At 40.4% G+C, this 15,991-nt stretch overlaps 1 protein-coding gene across 1 annotated transcript in view; it reads right to left on the bottom strand.

Annotated features, from left to right (window-relative positions):
- The window catches only part of BICD1 (BICD cargo adaptor 1), an 86,904-nt gene extending 72,656 nt beyond the window's left edge, over positions 1 to 14,248 (bottom strand). Inside the window, exon 1 of the mRNA XM_009288400.1 lies at positions 13,961 to 14,248. Coding sequence (XP_009286675.1) covers positions 13,961 to 14,248 — 288 coding nt within the window. The remainder of the gene's footprint in view (positions 1 to 13,960) is intronic.
- Between the last annotated feature and the right edge of the window lie 1,743 nt (positions 14,249 to 15,991).

Below are 15,991 nucleotides of genomic sequence, written 5' to 3'. Positions count from 1 at the left end.
TCCAGTTTTAGTCAAAGAACAAAATTTTTGCTGATTATCCTGCCTTTAAATAGATGATCATGGCTCTTTCTGCCTCAAGGCACAGTTACAGAGGCTGCAGCACTGGCTATTCTGACTGTGCAAAGAATCAATATCTCTGGTATTTCTGAGTTCAGCCAAGAACAAAGATGTAGACTGTGTTAGGGGAACTTCAGAGTTTCAGTTTACAACATGCATTTATTGGGCCTGAAACGGAAATATGGTTCCCCAAAGTAAATGGGTATAAAAGAATGATTAATCTACATAGATGTTGCTGAAGCTGAGCTGGTAGTTGGTCCGCCTTGCCTTTCTGATTGCTGCAGTGTGAAGCCAGGTAATAATATTCATTGAATTCCTGCAAACTAGTCCTCAGCTCGCCCAGGCAATTCACAGCCTGAATTCAGCAGGAGGCAGGTGGTGTAGCTGCCCTGTGTTAAACTCTTCTTGTATGGTTAGCTCTATTACTATTGATAACATGCTAAAAGGAGGAGGATTTCCTAAACAAACACCAGCAGGGTTGCAAGTTTCTTATTTTAAGTTTCCAGACCCACATAGGTTGTTTTTTTTCCTTCCCAATGCTCTAAAACTTTTTCACTTTTTAAACTTCAGAACATGCACTGTCATTATTTCTTTCCCTTGAAGATGTTAATGCAATTTCAAGTGGACTAACAACGTAATAGGTTTTTTAAAATCTATTAGCAATTTAAGGTTCAATTTCATTTATAGCCTATAGAGTGATTTATTTTAAAACAGAGTTACGGCTCTAGTGTATAACTCCATCTCATAACAAATTTGGTGAAAAGAAATTATGTAGTCAGGTTAGGAGGAAGAGTCATTCATAACTTTTAGAGGGCAAGAAAAGTGGTAATGGAAAATTCATAACTGGCTTTTTAAAAGCATTTGCAAAGGATAAAAACATAAAACAATGCAAAAATCTATACATGAAAGCTGTCGAGGGACTGACTTCAAATCGTCATTGACATTTATAGAGCATGGGCAAACCAAGCTGTATAAAAAACAGCTGTACCTCCTAGCCTCCAAAACAAAAACATTCTGATGATGTCTCAAAGATCTGCAATAAAATGAATGTCAAAAACACACTAATCACATAAATCTACATCTATAGCTATTTCTTACCCGCTTAACAACTTACTGCTCAGTAAAATGCTCGTGACAATTGCTGCCAAAACAAGGTGAGCACCAGTTCTACAAAGTGCCTGCAAACATGTCTGAAAGTATCATGAATAAGCCTTTCCATAGGCTTTCTTGGACATCTTTTATGTTTCTGCTTCAAAACACGCTTAGATGTCTTTGTGAATTGGAAGTTCTCTTCTGACATCTTGCAAAGGGGTCTGCAGATTCGGTCCTTCTTCCTCATTGCATTTGAAGTCTTGGACAACAAACGAAGGCCATCCTTTTTCTCTCAGATTTTTGGAGCAAACCAAGGCAGAATCAGTTTATGGAAACTTTTTGCTGACTTGTATAGGCCAAAACATTCAATTTCTCTAATCAATATATTCCCAGTTACTTGACAACCAACCCCTGCCTATACCTATTGGTTAGATTTTTTTACTTTTTCTTCCCTGTTTTTCTTATCTGTCTTGAGCCCTCTGCATGCCTCATTTGAGAGGGGCAGAGAGTCACTGCACGTGAAACACCATTTGTGAGAAGCTCTATGGAAAGAATCACTTTCCTTTCTCCACATAGGCCAGAATTTTGCCATTTCCGATCAAGTACAGCTACTAAGCACAGAACCAGAAACTGGTCTCTTCTCACTGCTGTTGTGTTGCCACTTCCATTGGGAAAATGAGACGGGAGGGAATATGAGCAACAAATGTAAACTACCCTGTATCATTAGCCAAAATGCACAGTATTGCATTTGCAAACAGTATTGCCTTTGCATCCCATTTTTGTAACTAGATATGCAGGACTGATGGGAAATGGTCCATTTTTAACCCATCTCACTCTGAAGCTGACACTGTAATGCCACAGCGATTCTTCACGTATAGTTCACAGCCAGCATCAGAACAGACATCCTGACCGTTTCACTGAAGTGAAAAATCACATATCTATGACGATGCCTTCAAGGCACATTTGGCTGAAAGGGCCAACGTACTGTGCTTCGGAAGGAAAGGAAAGGCTACGCAGGCAGAATGAACGAGCAGTGAAGACAAAAATTGCATTCGTATCTAGTCCTACCTATTTGATGTTTTTTTTGGAACAATAACGTCACAGGAGCAGACAAGCTCTGATTATGTATGAGCATCTGCACATACACATCTAAAACATTTGCCAGCAAAAGTGCATTTCTCTCAATCCTGAAGCTTAAAAGTGGATTTGACCATCACAATGAAAGGGTGATAACACTGTCTGACCTCTGCCTGACTCGCTGCCCTCCTCCTGGATGCTGACTGGCACTGACTGTTGAGAAAAACTAAAAATAACCAGCCTGTCTCATGTATTGTAATAAGGGCAAAGGGAGAAAAAGAAGTGGCATATTTGAGTTTCTCACTGTTCACCCTCTTGTCATCTTCCTCTCATATTTTTCCCCTTGAGAACAGAGTTTGTTGCAGAAAGCACAATTAGCACGGGTGATGGGAGCCAAGAACTTATCAATGATTTCATACCAGTGCCAAACTGGTAACGAGCTTGGGGTTTTGAGGCAGAAGAGGGAATTGAATGGGAGAGCCTACTCCATAGAGGACCATACTTAAGGATGGCATCACATTGCCACACAGAGCAGACTTCTGTTTTCTAAGGTGTAGGCTGAATGAATCCAAATGAGAGGATGCCATCATATAGAGCACAAAAGTATAAACCCCAAAGATGCTTTCTTGTCTCATATTTTTCAGGGTTTCATAGGTTTTGCTTCTATGTGATGTCTTTCTTTCGGTGGGGGTTTTTTGCCAAGGAAATTTTTACTAGTTGCTAACTATCCAAAGGCATGTATGAGATGAGTCATACATCTCTCAGTGAGAGTTAGTCTCACTCTGATTGCACCTAACAAATCAGCCACTTCTGGGTTCAGGTCACCAGCAATGCTCTGGTGCCCTGGTATCTAAGACATTTCCCTAGGAAAAGGTAAATCCTGTTTCCCAAAAGTACCTGGTAAATCCCAGGAGAAACCCTTACAAATAAATCAGTATTGATTAAAGGACAAGAAAAAACACACTGAAAATAAATCTGTTTTTTCAACAAATAAGAGCAGATGTGGAAGCTCAAGTACCTTGGCTGGTCATTATTGTCCACGTGTGATCAGCTTGCGTGAGCTTCTCTCAAGGTCCAAGTACTAATCACAGCACCAGAAGAGACCATTAGGTTTTTCAGTTTTGTTTGGCAGATCTCATCTCTGAATCAATAACTCTTCAGTGCCATCAGTTCTGCACTGCTTAATCATGAGCAATATCAAAAGTTTAGGAGGAAGCAGGTTAGGAAAACAGGCAGTGATGCATCCATATGTAGAGAAAGGGAGAAAGTCAACAACAGAAGGTAAAGTTAGGCAGAGCTATAATGGACACGAGGACTCCCGGGAGAAGAGAAATACGACTGCACCGCTTGTGTACTGACTACTGGGAATACATCAAGAGTACCGTTCTGTAACCCCAATGAGTTCTGAAGGCATAAAACATTCAACAATTGCCAGGCACGTTCTAACACTGAATGACTGGGAAGAACAGCATCAGTCTCTCAGAGAAGCTTTAACTCTTTTTTTTTTTTCTTTTTTAAATTGGGAACTGCTCAGGATATTTAAAAAAAAAATCAAAAGGAATTAATTGGAACAGGGACAACAAACTTACTTTCATTCTTTGTTTAATATTCTTTATCAGTGGCACATGTCACTGAAACTTATGCTCTATTGCACTCAGGCAGTGAAGACTTTCAGCAGAAATTTCTCCTTCTCCTTGTTATGTCTTTATTTTATCAGGAATAGTGCTTAAGCTTTTGGACTCCAACTTCAAAAAGTCTGGCACCCAGGGTATTCTTCCCTTCCCGCTTAATCCCAGGCACATGAATGATGTCCCAGGGTACAAGCCACCATAGCTCCTGGGCTCTTGCTCCTGAGAGTCCAGATCACATTGCAAGGATTCTTTAAAAAATTGGCAACGCAGCTAATCCCAGCATTGTCAAAAACCATCTTACTCCACACCACTTGAATAGACAAAAGCCCAAGTTATTCTTAACCAGCAAATTAATACTGAAAAGAGTGAGTCAGCACAAGCAGTTCTTATGAGGGCTTCCTCATCTAGACACAAAAACAAGTCAGCAAAGTTATGCATTTTTAAAAAAGTGGAAGCTGCAAAAACCTAACATTTTCTCAGTTCAGAGAGGTGCTAGTGCAATATCCTGCCTCTGGCAGCGGCCGCTCACAGGTGGGTAACACCCAAGAAACAGGGACATTACATGATGATGCTTTCCCTTGTGTCCCCTCCCAGCCCCCCATATCAGGGGGTTGAGGAACTTTCTGAGCTGGGTGCTGGGTCTGGATCTTCAAGTATAAGCAGCACTGATGGCCCCATCCTCCATGAAATCTGTCTCACTCCTCTTTAAACCCAGGTATACCTCTGGCCTCCACAGCTGTCCTCTCAGCACGTTCTCACAGAATACCTTGTACAGGGGGGTATGTAAAGGGCTTTGAAACGCTACCTTGGCACAAATAGGGGGTCATTATTTCACAGATCTTACGTAAGAACGAGCACTGCCAGATCCCGATTTGATTAATTACTGCCTAGAGATTACGGAGCGCAGCTGAAAGTACACCCTCTTTCATTTTTTATTTGAGGCCCCGCAAAGGACACTTTCTGAAAGAAGGAGCTGGGAATTTGAGTGTTTATAATAAGGCACTCTGTATTTATGCAACAGACCCTTGGTTATGCTCCATTATCCTGCCTGGCCTTTTTTTGACCTCCCTACTGTCCATTGTTTGACTCTGTTATTCACAGCAGAGCTAAAAGCCTGAACCTTGCCAAAGAAAATGGTGTCATGCATGTGTCGGATCACAAGTTTGCATCCTAAGTCATTGTTCCAGGCTCATTAACAGGAAACACAACCAGCCAAAGCTGCTTTTGGTAGCTTGCAGGTATATTCGCGGGCGAGAACAGCAGAACAAGGAGCTGAAGATTACCCTGAGAAAACAGTGCCACAACAAAATGTATTTATCCTGCACTGTTGACCTTCCTATTCTATTACAGTTGGTGCTTATGAGGAGTATGAGCTTGGAAACACAGTCATTTTATGAGCAATTATAGGACTACAGCAATTTAGGATTATAAACCATATTTCAGGAAATAAAAGGGTGAATCTTACCACGGCCACCTTTGGTTTCACCTGCAGGAGCGAGTGATTTGTTGGCCAATGCGTGAAACAAGAACCACAAGAAAGCATTTGGTGGTAATTAAGTAGTAGATGAAGTCGAATGGCAGATTTATAATTAAACCTTTATCTGTTAATAAGGGCACTCAGAAACAGTCTACACAGGACAGGTCTTGCTGCCTATACTCAAAGCTCTTTCTTTGACAGATAGACAGTATCAGGCTACTTTCACAGCATAAGAAGAGATTTGGTAGGATTACAAGTCACAGCTGGCTTTATTTTTCTGTCTCCAAGACATAGAGAAAGCCATTTTGTTTATTTTCAGAAGTAAAGTTCTGTGAACAGGGAAAGTAAATGCGCAGGGCAGAGAAAACCATTTAACAAGCATCAGCATCTAACTCTACAAAATAATGCCCTCACAAAATCACTGTAAAAACTACGTGAAAATTAGTAAAAAAGTTTTGTCAGCAAACACCCATTGATGACAACCTCCACAGTTTTGTACCTTCCAGACTGCCTCGTGCCGCAAAGCCAGGCTTTACACTTCATTGTGGTCCGCTGCTATTTTTTCCCATCGCAGCCGGTGGCGATAACAGTCACCAAACCCATCTGCACACTACCTTTATTGCCTGTTAAGAGAAACACTGCAGTGGACCTCTTTTACAGAGATTACACTTTGGTCCACATCAGCCTGAAGTGAGCAGACGTAGGCACTTATACAAGGAATAGTGAGACTGATGTGAACACAGTATGAATGGAAACGTGTGTGTAAGTGTCAGAAAGAAAAAACAGAACAAGGATTAAAGGCATGGCCGGCAGTGATAGTGAAGGGCACCACTTGCAGTCAATCCAATGACGGCCCACGGGTGGCCTTCACTTACAAACATGCACTGCTGATTTCCCAGAGACTGTGTCAAGAGGACAGGAATTCGGAGCAAGGACAGGCTCACTCTCCACCCTGCTTGGACTAAAGCCCCCGGAGATCCTGCAGCTCTCTCCAGTCTAGATAGAGCACAGGCAAGTAAGTGCCTTCACAGGAAAAGCATTAACACCTGTCTGCTTACAGAAACCGTTAACATGTTTTTAAAGAGGTCCAGATAAGACACAAGTGTACACTGGAGTTTGATTTGAAGCAGGTCAGCAACATCTAATAAAATTTCCCGTTTCAGAACATTATGCTATTATACAATAATTAGGACCAAGGCGATCTGAAAACTTTTTCTGAAAGCAGAAGGAAACACCACATTTTTAAGCAAACTTTTCCACCTCTCAAGACAAAAAAAAAAATCATTAGCACTGTCAGCAAAGGAGGGAGAAAAATTATGAGGGTGACTAGGCACCAGTAAGCTGGAAAATCTCCCTTCGGCAGGCTTTTCTAAAAACAGGAGGGAGAAAAGAAAAACACCTCCCAGTGGGCAAAGTAACAAATTTGTATTCTAAGCCTAATTTAGAGCCAGTTCTAGTCAGTTGAAGGAAACTTTCAAAACAAAGGAATGTAAATATAGTCATTTAGAGTGACTATGCTAATACTACCCTAAATTGTGATGGGAGCGCTCTCCTGACAGGAGGAACAGTTCTGCCATCTCTCTATCACTCCTCTGCTGCACTTTGTTTCTCAGGCAGCTCTGACCCCCACAGTCATCTCCGTGGGCTGCTCTAGCATCACGTTCCTACAGCTTCTTTTCAAAAAGCAGTGCTTGCACGAAGGTACATTAAGATGAAGACACTATTAGCAATGGCCACACTGAATACTTCACCGTATTTCCTTACTCGTTCTCCCTCTAGAAATGAAGCCATTGTTGCAAGTACCAGCATGTTAGTAAGAAGATAACTATATTTATAATGCAGGCTTTATTTAATCAGTGCAAATGTCAAAAGAAACTTCTATTCTTCAGTAGATTGAGTGGGGTAAGTCTGTCAATGCAGTCACTGGGAAGAACAGGGCAGCATCATGAGGGAGGAGGCAAGATCATGGAAGGATGCTGCATGCGTTGTCACAGTCAACACTGCAGTCACTTAAATCACTTCACTGTCTAGGATAATCGTCAAAGCACAATCACAGGTTCCCTATTCTATGCATGAAGAAAATTAGACAACTACGAGGGAAAGCAAGCTAATAGCACTGAAGACAGTTCACTGCTCTCTAAGAGAGCTTTGTTACGATGGCCAGGCTGCTAAAAGGTGCTTCCCGCAGTACATGGTTCGTAGCAGTGATTCCTCTCTCGGACTTTTCCATCTGTCTTCAACACAGAGTTGGAGAAAGTTACCTCACTTGGTAACCTGGAGCTACCTCCCTCCAAAAGCTCAGCAGTCAAACAACTAGCCATGGACCTGGGAGATCCAGGCTGAAGACAACGCTCTCTCTGAGGGATGGAGACAGCCTTTGCTGAGGGCTGTCACCTCACAGAGGAGAGACTGGGGTTCTGGTCTCTGCCCCAATTAATATTTAAGTATTTCTTATTAAACATTAATTGAAATAGGGACTAGAACTAGTTCCCTATTCCCAGCTGAGTGGCTTAGCCTTTAGGCTACAGTCATTCTCATGAGCTCGCTCACTCTCGCTCTCCCTGACCCACAAAATACTAACTATCCCCCAACAAAGTGGAACAGCTTTATCTGAAGGAATGAAGAGCCTGCCAACTGACTGCTAGGGCACTTTCTTCAGAGGGAGAAGCGGATTCATAATCCCTCAGGCAGAGAAGAAATGGGAGCCCCAAACCTTGCCACAATCACAGAACCAGAGAGTGGAAGGACATCACTAGGTGATGAGGTCAGCTAGGGAAACATTTGCTTGGAGGATCCCAGTAGCACCTACAGCAGCACTCAATATCCAGCAACAGTGTAGTAATAGACCTCTGGCCAAGTCAGAGGTGTTCCTGAACGTGTCTGGAAACAGACCATTAGATGGGCAGAAAATTTTACAGGTGAAAACTTAGGTACCTAATAACTGCAGGAGCCTCCAGAAATAGATGACAAATGAATGTGTTAAGGATCTCAGTTTTGGACCTAACTACATCCTACATTAAACAGGAAGCATTGCGTACCCAAATCCTGTTATAGTCTAACCCTAGAGCAACAAAACAAGAACCTGAAATTGGTGTGGGTATTAGCTAAATATGTGTTCACATTTAAAGTTTTTAGGTTTTTCTCTCATTTTTGACAATTCAGAATAAAGCCTAACTCTTCAGACTCAGAAAGTATAATTTCTAAATAGGAAATAGCCAATTAGGAAACTTTTGAAGGTATATTTAGTTTAAAAATACCAATTCTTAATATTTTTTTTAGATAAAAGTCAACTTGAACACAATGCCTGTAAATTTTTTCCATTTCTCATGTATTTTCAGAATACAGATGTGGCCACTTAGCATGAGGTTACATTTCTGAAATGGCCATAGCTAACAGTAAAATTCATAATTATTCACCCAGCACAAGTGCTCACGCTTTGCATCATACATAGGTTCCCCTCAAAAAGAGTCCAAGCTATCACACCCATATGTTTCCTCATTAGCATCAAGTACAAGATCTTTCTACAGCTGAAGTGAATAGAAGTTTAGCTGTTGATTTCAAGGGCAGAGGGGCTGCACAATTTCATCCTAGATTTTTTTTTCACCTAGTTTCAGCACATAATGCCTCACCAATTCATATATTTCTCCCCACCCAGTTTTCCAGTGCCCTCATCCCTACTTTTGCCCTCCGGAAGCCCAGGTGTGTGCTGTTGCCATGGCCCATTAACATTGCCATCACATAAACCTCCCTGTTCATCTTTTATCTCCTGGACTGCAGGTGCCCAGGTGCTGATTTCTTTCTGCAAGCCTAGCAGCTGCTGCAGTGACATTTAGTAGCACAGACTATGAGTTTTAACCCTCTGCTTCCCGACTTTATGTTATTCCTCCTTCTTTTCACTAGTCTTGTTGGGAAGAAAGAGCTGACCCGTACCTGCCAGCCTCTTTCAGGCACAAAAGCATTCATCTACCCACCTTGCACAACTCCTAATCCTAGTCAAAACTCAAACCATACAACCATCTTTCACTGCCATTTTCTACAGCTTCACCTGCTTCCCCTCTTTGCTTCATGTTTTTCCCCCTCAGATGCCACCTCTTTTGAGTCAGATGCCCAGCTCCAAGGCATTCAGCCTCCGCATGAAGGAGGAGTATGATCTCAGCACAAGAACTTTCTGCCCCAGCTCCTGAGCTGGATCATTTCTGCTTACATAACCACCTCTGTCAGTTATCAACTTCTCAGAGTAGTGACTTCATCTTCTTTATCCATCTATAAAGTGCTTATGGTTACCACAAGGAAAGATTTTTCAATGGCACAAATGGAAGAACCAGTCACTCATCTCCCGACCATAAGTAAACACAGTGTTTTTAAATAGGAAAAAACAAACACTGGAGAATTCAAAAATGATAAAAGATTGTATTTTAAAAAGATTTTTCTTTAATATTTATTATAAAGTCAGGCAGTTAGAAAAGGTTAAATGAGCTAATAACATGACTGATCCCTCTACACAGAGGGGCCACCTACCATAAACTGTGTGATTTATAACATACACGAATCTGGTTTCTGCTAAAAAATGATCTCTCTGGCCCCACTTCTAAAATCAGTGTATTTTCTGGTTCAGATTACAGCAGTTTTAAGAATTTCCAAACAACGTTCTACGTCCCCTGTCTGAGGCCTTGGTGGGAGAAAAGAATGAAAAGGGCTACCTGCTTTCCAAAATGTGTATTTAGTTAGATGATAGTTAATAATATTCCTATCCAGAACTGGAGGGATTTTTATTACATCAAAAATAATGCTGCTGGTGTTTTATTCTTTTGATCATTTTAACATGAATCTAGAAAGCCGTCTGTGCACAGAGATTCCTGGTTCATCCTTCACCAGCAGGGTGAAACAAATGCTCAAGTTCTTCAAAAATATGTCTTTTTCTAGTGATGAGCATTGAAATCAGTTTGTTTGCTTTCCCAGACTGAGATGCATAATCTCCAGGGACCTGAGCCTGATACATTCCCTTTTATTGCAAGGGGGATCCAGGTCAAGCTGCCCTGCAGACATCAGCTGTGACTATATGGCAGATACTTGCAAAAAGGCATGAATTTTTAAACTCTGGGGCTACGGAATTCCCAAGATTCCTAAAAGCCATCACCATTCATGCAAGTGTATTCTGATGGTTCACAAAATGCTCATACACATTCATATGACTATGCATTTCTGTGCAAATTCAGAAAGCAGAACCTGTTTGGAAGGGAACTCCCACAACAGACTAGAGAATGGAGGAGCACCGACTGTGTTATTTAGGGGTGTGGTACCAATAACATGGGTCACTTTTTGAAAGCCTAGCAATCAGTCTTCAGTATCATAAGGAACTGAGTGCACAGATAAAGTACCATAAATTTCTGTAATCTATGCAAAAATGCTATTTCCAGAACCACAAAGCAGTTTTTCAATCCTTTTATATTAAGTCTGAAGGTGAAAGGAGTGATTATTTTTTGTTTTAGCTTATAAGATATCTTAGTAAGGTTTAGAAAACAACTATAAAGCCTATTCTCTTGGGGGGGGGTGAAGCAGGGAGGGGAAGAGACAGGATGCATCCAAGTAACTTACATCTAGAATCTATCTTTGCATCACTCAGTACAGCTACTCACATAAAGACCATCCTTTTTTCTTCCATTTTTTTTCTCTAAGTAGATTTTCAAATATACTGGTTAAAGAGACAAATTACCTTCTCATTGTAGCAATCTACCTGCGGCAGCTTCTAGTGACTGTCTTTACCCCAAAAGGTACCAGACATCTCATTTAAAAAATGTTCTTTTTTCGCCTTAGTGGTTGTCAAGATTTGGAGTAAGCTAAGTCTGCCTTTTCCTATCAGCAGTACCCAGAACCAAGCAGACAAAGTTCATAAACACTTAAGTAGAAGGGCATCTCATTTCTGCAGGCAACTGGACATCGGAGCCTTAGGATTTATATGTTTGGACCAAGGTATACTGAGCTGGGTACAAGGGTGAGAATCCTTTGAGCACAAGGTGAAATACCAGTGTAATTCAGTGTGACAAGACCCCTAAGAACCTGAGGTAGGTGTCAATCACCCTCTATCTGTTATTATGTTTAAGTAATTAATCATAATAGTGTGTGGTGTAAGCTTGGTAATGAACTGACTGCACTAATCCCATTTATGTTTAAATACATTGATTGTAGTTCCACGAAATAGAAGTTCAACATAGTCAAGGACTTTATACTCATGGTCCAACATCATCCTAATAATAACAAAGAGTTTATCCGCCTTATTTTTATTCAAGTAAATTCTTTTCTTGCACTTTAATTAACTACTAGGGCTTAGTTTCTATTTAGCATTAGAACAGGGAATAATTGCAGCTGGTCTCACACTAGGGTTTACTATTATCTCCATAGAAATGAGGACAATCAATATTCTAGGGAGGACAGGTACTGAAACTGCCTCCTGAATAACTTACAGATCAATAATCATGACAGAAAATGGAAGGGAGATTTGCATCTGAAGGAATCCCAAGGAGACCCCAGAGGAAGAAATCAAGTACAAAGACAAACATGTATCCTCTAGCTTGGTTGTTCATCTGTGACTGAACCCCACATCTAGGATTCTGCTTGCCCGAGATCTTTAACCAAATGATTAGGTAGGTGTGTCAGCAGCTGGTTGCCTGCTACCAGAGAGGCTTTTAGGATATGATTTTAGGATGAGTAGATATAAACTTGATTTTCTTTTTTTTTTTTTTTTGTTAACACCGCAACAGCAATTTTTTTTTTTTTTTTTTTTTTTCAGTTAACCACCGCAACAGCAATTACAATCACATATTTTATTTGGATCTTGTGAATAAATAGAATATATTTACTTCTTACTGAAACCTGACTTGTATTATGTGCAAGTCCAGTGCAACCGTTAAATAAGAATGTTCAATGGGAGTAAAGGACCCAGTCCCAGGGAGACCCTGTCCCAGGGGTTTCTGTAGGTTAAGAGGATGCCATTCCACTCAGCTACAGAAAACATGATAATCTTTGTTAATTTGTTAAATTCACATGAAAGAAGCATTTTCAGGAATCACCTAGGAAAGATCTCTTCCAGCAGCTGGACAGTGGGGAGAGCCCCTAAATCCAAGCATTCCTAGGGAAAGCAGGAAAGATGTAGTGTTACTTCCAAGTGCTGCCTTCCCCTGCGTGTAGTTGCTCTGCTTGGAAAACCGAATCTGCAGAGGTTTGTAAGACAAACAGTCAGACCGCTATGAACGAGGTATGAACGTGTGTGTGAAAGCACTAGAAGAAACGGCAGAAGGATAAAAGCGTGCACTGAAGGCACCTCGATGAACAGGCCATCAGGATCACGGCAGACTCACGTGCAGCTTCTCAGACACCCAAGGGAGGAGACTAGAGGGCAACGAATAGATCTGCAGTGACCCACAGGAGTGGGACAGCCAAAGAGGCAAACGATTTCAATAAATGTCAACTCCTTACGGGCACAAAAGGCACGTCCAACACCAGCACATAGTCACAAATCTATGAGGAACCCAGGAGAGGTGATGAGGACCTGATACTCAGTATCCCTTATCCTCCATTTCACCACAATTAGTGGCTGGCCAGAGTGGTGGGACACACACACCTTAGGGAGTGTATGAGAACGTCAGCAAGAACCAGTTTGCTTGTAAAGTTGAAGGAAACAGAATCACCTTCCTCTCGTGTATGGTCTTGTGTTGAGCTTTGCTACGTGGATTGTACAAATTAACCATCTATACAGAAAGAATAAATTAGTAAAATTAGATCAGTTCTCCACTAACTGGGATGAGGAAGCAATAGTAAGTAAAAAAAACCTTCTGTCTAAACTTCCAGATATCAAGGGGAAAAAGTAAAATTATTAAATATTACTAATTTCTCCACTGAAATTAATCAATAACTACTGTGTCCCACGTAGCCAATAACTACATTTGGCTTCCTTACTGTTTCCCATTTTCTAAACATGATCATGCATTTTAATTTTGCTCTACAGCAGAAGAAATCTGGTGAAAGCTTTATCTAATCCTAGTCAATCCAGAATACCTGAGAAATTATGTGAATGTTGAGAAAGAGAGGAGCTGCACGAACATCAGAAGTATGCAGAAAATGTGTTTATGTAAAATTCACTTATATGTAAGTGTTATAAAATACAATGCAAAATACTATGAGTACTTGGGAAATTATAGCTTCCTGAATTGGGTTTTATTATATTTGTAGGGGTTTTCCTAGTCAATCCAGAATACCTGAGAAATTATGTGAATGTTGAGAAAGAGAGGAGCTGCACGAACATCAGAAGTATGCAGAAAATGTGTTTATGTAAAATTCACTTATATGTAAGTGTTATAAAATACAATGCAAAATACTATGAGTACTTGGGAAATTATAGCTTCCTGAATTGGGTTTTATTATATTCGTAGGGGTTTTTTGTTGTTGTTTAAAAAAGTTACATTTTTTCCTTTCCAAATCACAGCCCCCTCAGGCCAGGTGGTTTCTGGCATGATCACAGACTGGTAGGTGAGCATTTTTACTTCTTGTAGTATTTTCATGACTCAGAGCCATGCCACCCATGATACTCCAAGAAAATTCAGCCCCTTGCTCCCTGCACACCCCCATTTACCTCTTTCAAGTCTTGGACAATAGCAGTGAGTCTCTCATTCTCTGCCTGAACGTTGGTGACCACTGCCCTGCTCTGCTTCAGCTCGTTCTGCATCTCCAAAATCTTCCCGAGGTAATAAGCTTCTTTTGATGCAGACTCCTGGAGGAGAGTCTCTTCGCGTGTTTCACCATCTTCAGCCACTTTGCGGTGAATCGAGAAGGACTGTCCAAATGCCTGCAAGAGGAAAACAGCGCTCAGTAAAACTACTGAAGCCCTAGAAAAATTATCAACAATAACGAGCAGCTGCATGGCCAGCAGGAATGAAATAGATCTGCGAGTCCCAAACTCTGACCTAATAAATACTGCTTTAGCAGCTTCCTAGCAGCTGAGGGCCACCATCTCATTTAGCTGAAATGAAGCATCTTGAAGCTGTTCTCATTTGCTGTATGGATTTATGGCCCCTATCCAGGCGACCTCCACTGAGATCAAGATGGTGCTCTGCTAACTAGCCATTAATTAGTGCCAGTGTTTAACTCTCCTGCATGAGGCCAGCTGATAATTCGTCAATTCCTTTCTTCTCTAGTTCTGCAAAATAAACGTGGTGTTTGTTTTGTTTTAAGGAGCATAAATAGCTGACAAATCTTTCTAAATTGCCTTCCATTTTCAACATTCTTTTATTATAGGAGCCGACTTCATGGTATGGAAAAAAGCTTCCCATAACTTAAAAGAAAGATAAATGAGCTGAGGATCAAGCAGTGGCCATTTACACCGCTGGTAAGCTAAACACGGAGTTTGACAGCCCCTTGATTTCATTTGTACTCAGTGTTTTCTGCTTCTGCTGAAAATAAACAATATTTAAGTATTCAAGAAGTTTCTAAATATAAAGGTAATTTTCAGTGATTCTCTTCCTCTTCTTGTTACTGGCTTAGAGCGATCAGTTTAATAAGGCGGTATTTCTCAGTGACTATTATTTTTATTATTTTGGACAGCTCTGAAGCAACTGGAAGAAAGCAAAGTACAAGCCACGATAGTAAAAGTGATAGAGATATCATTTAGCTATAAAAGACAGAGAGGAAAAACCTGTAATAATATAATAACATAAAAAATAATGTAATAACACAAAACGATATATAAATAAAAATAACAATAGTAATAATACATAAAAGCAAAACCTGCTTTGTTTGTATTACCTTTAAAAACAGACATTTGGTTGAAAATGACATGGCCTAATTTTGAAAAAAAGCTAAAAGGTGGCCTCTAATGTTAAGAATATTTAGCCTAACATAGGCAAAAGCTCTTTCATATTTCTCAATTCAAAGAGAGTGTGTTTGAAAGACCATGATTTTTAATTTTTTCCCCAATATAGAAGAGAAAGATATAAGTAACGGTAATATATGTTCTTTCAGTGGGAAATTCTCCCCAAAAGCCTAATTTCTACCCAGTCCTATGAAACCACAAAGCAGAGTATACATTTGTACCCACTGTAAGCAGTGGCCTCCTTTGCCTTCCTATCGATAAGAACTACTTGCCAAATGAAATCCATTGTTTTACTGCCGCTATTTATAGCCTTTCAGAACACGTTCTAGGTTTTACTGGCACTAGAACTGAAGCAGCCCCTTAGAAACTTCAAAGCAAAACCCTGTTCAAAAACTTTTTAGCTTTTAAGTCTACTTCACTTAGAGAATCCTGTGAACTCAGCACTAAAGGATTCTAAAAATATTCAATAATGTATTAACCCAGCTGTCTTCTCAAAAGACTGCAAGTTACTGAAATAGCAAGCATCAGCAACTTGCCAAATAGGATTTTCCAAATAACAAGAAATTCAATTTAATGAAACTGTTAAGCACTGATTCAGTCTCTGTATCTGTGAATCTAAGATGACTGTTTCAGGAACACTACTAATAAATTATATCTTACTCTACATACTTATATTCACTGGCTCACTGTTCCTAATCTGAGACTGAGCAAAAAGCACCAGTCAATAAAGACCCTACAGGACAAATGTAAAGGCCACGTATCCAGGGGAAAGATCAAAACACAGCAGAACAGCAG

Source organism: Aptenodytes forsteri, unplaced genomic scaffold (assembly GCF_000699145.1).
Source record: "Aptenodytes forsteri isolate BGI_AS27 unplaced genomic scaffold, ASM69914v1 Scaffold56, whole genome shotgun sequence".
Classification (NCBI taxonomy): domain Eukaryota; kingdom Metazoa; phylum Chordata; class Aves; order Sphenisciformes; family Spheniscidae; genus Aptenodytes; species Aptenodytes forsteri.
This window is presented reverse-complemented; position numbering and strand designations above follow the sequence as displayed.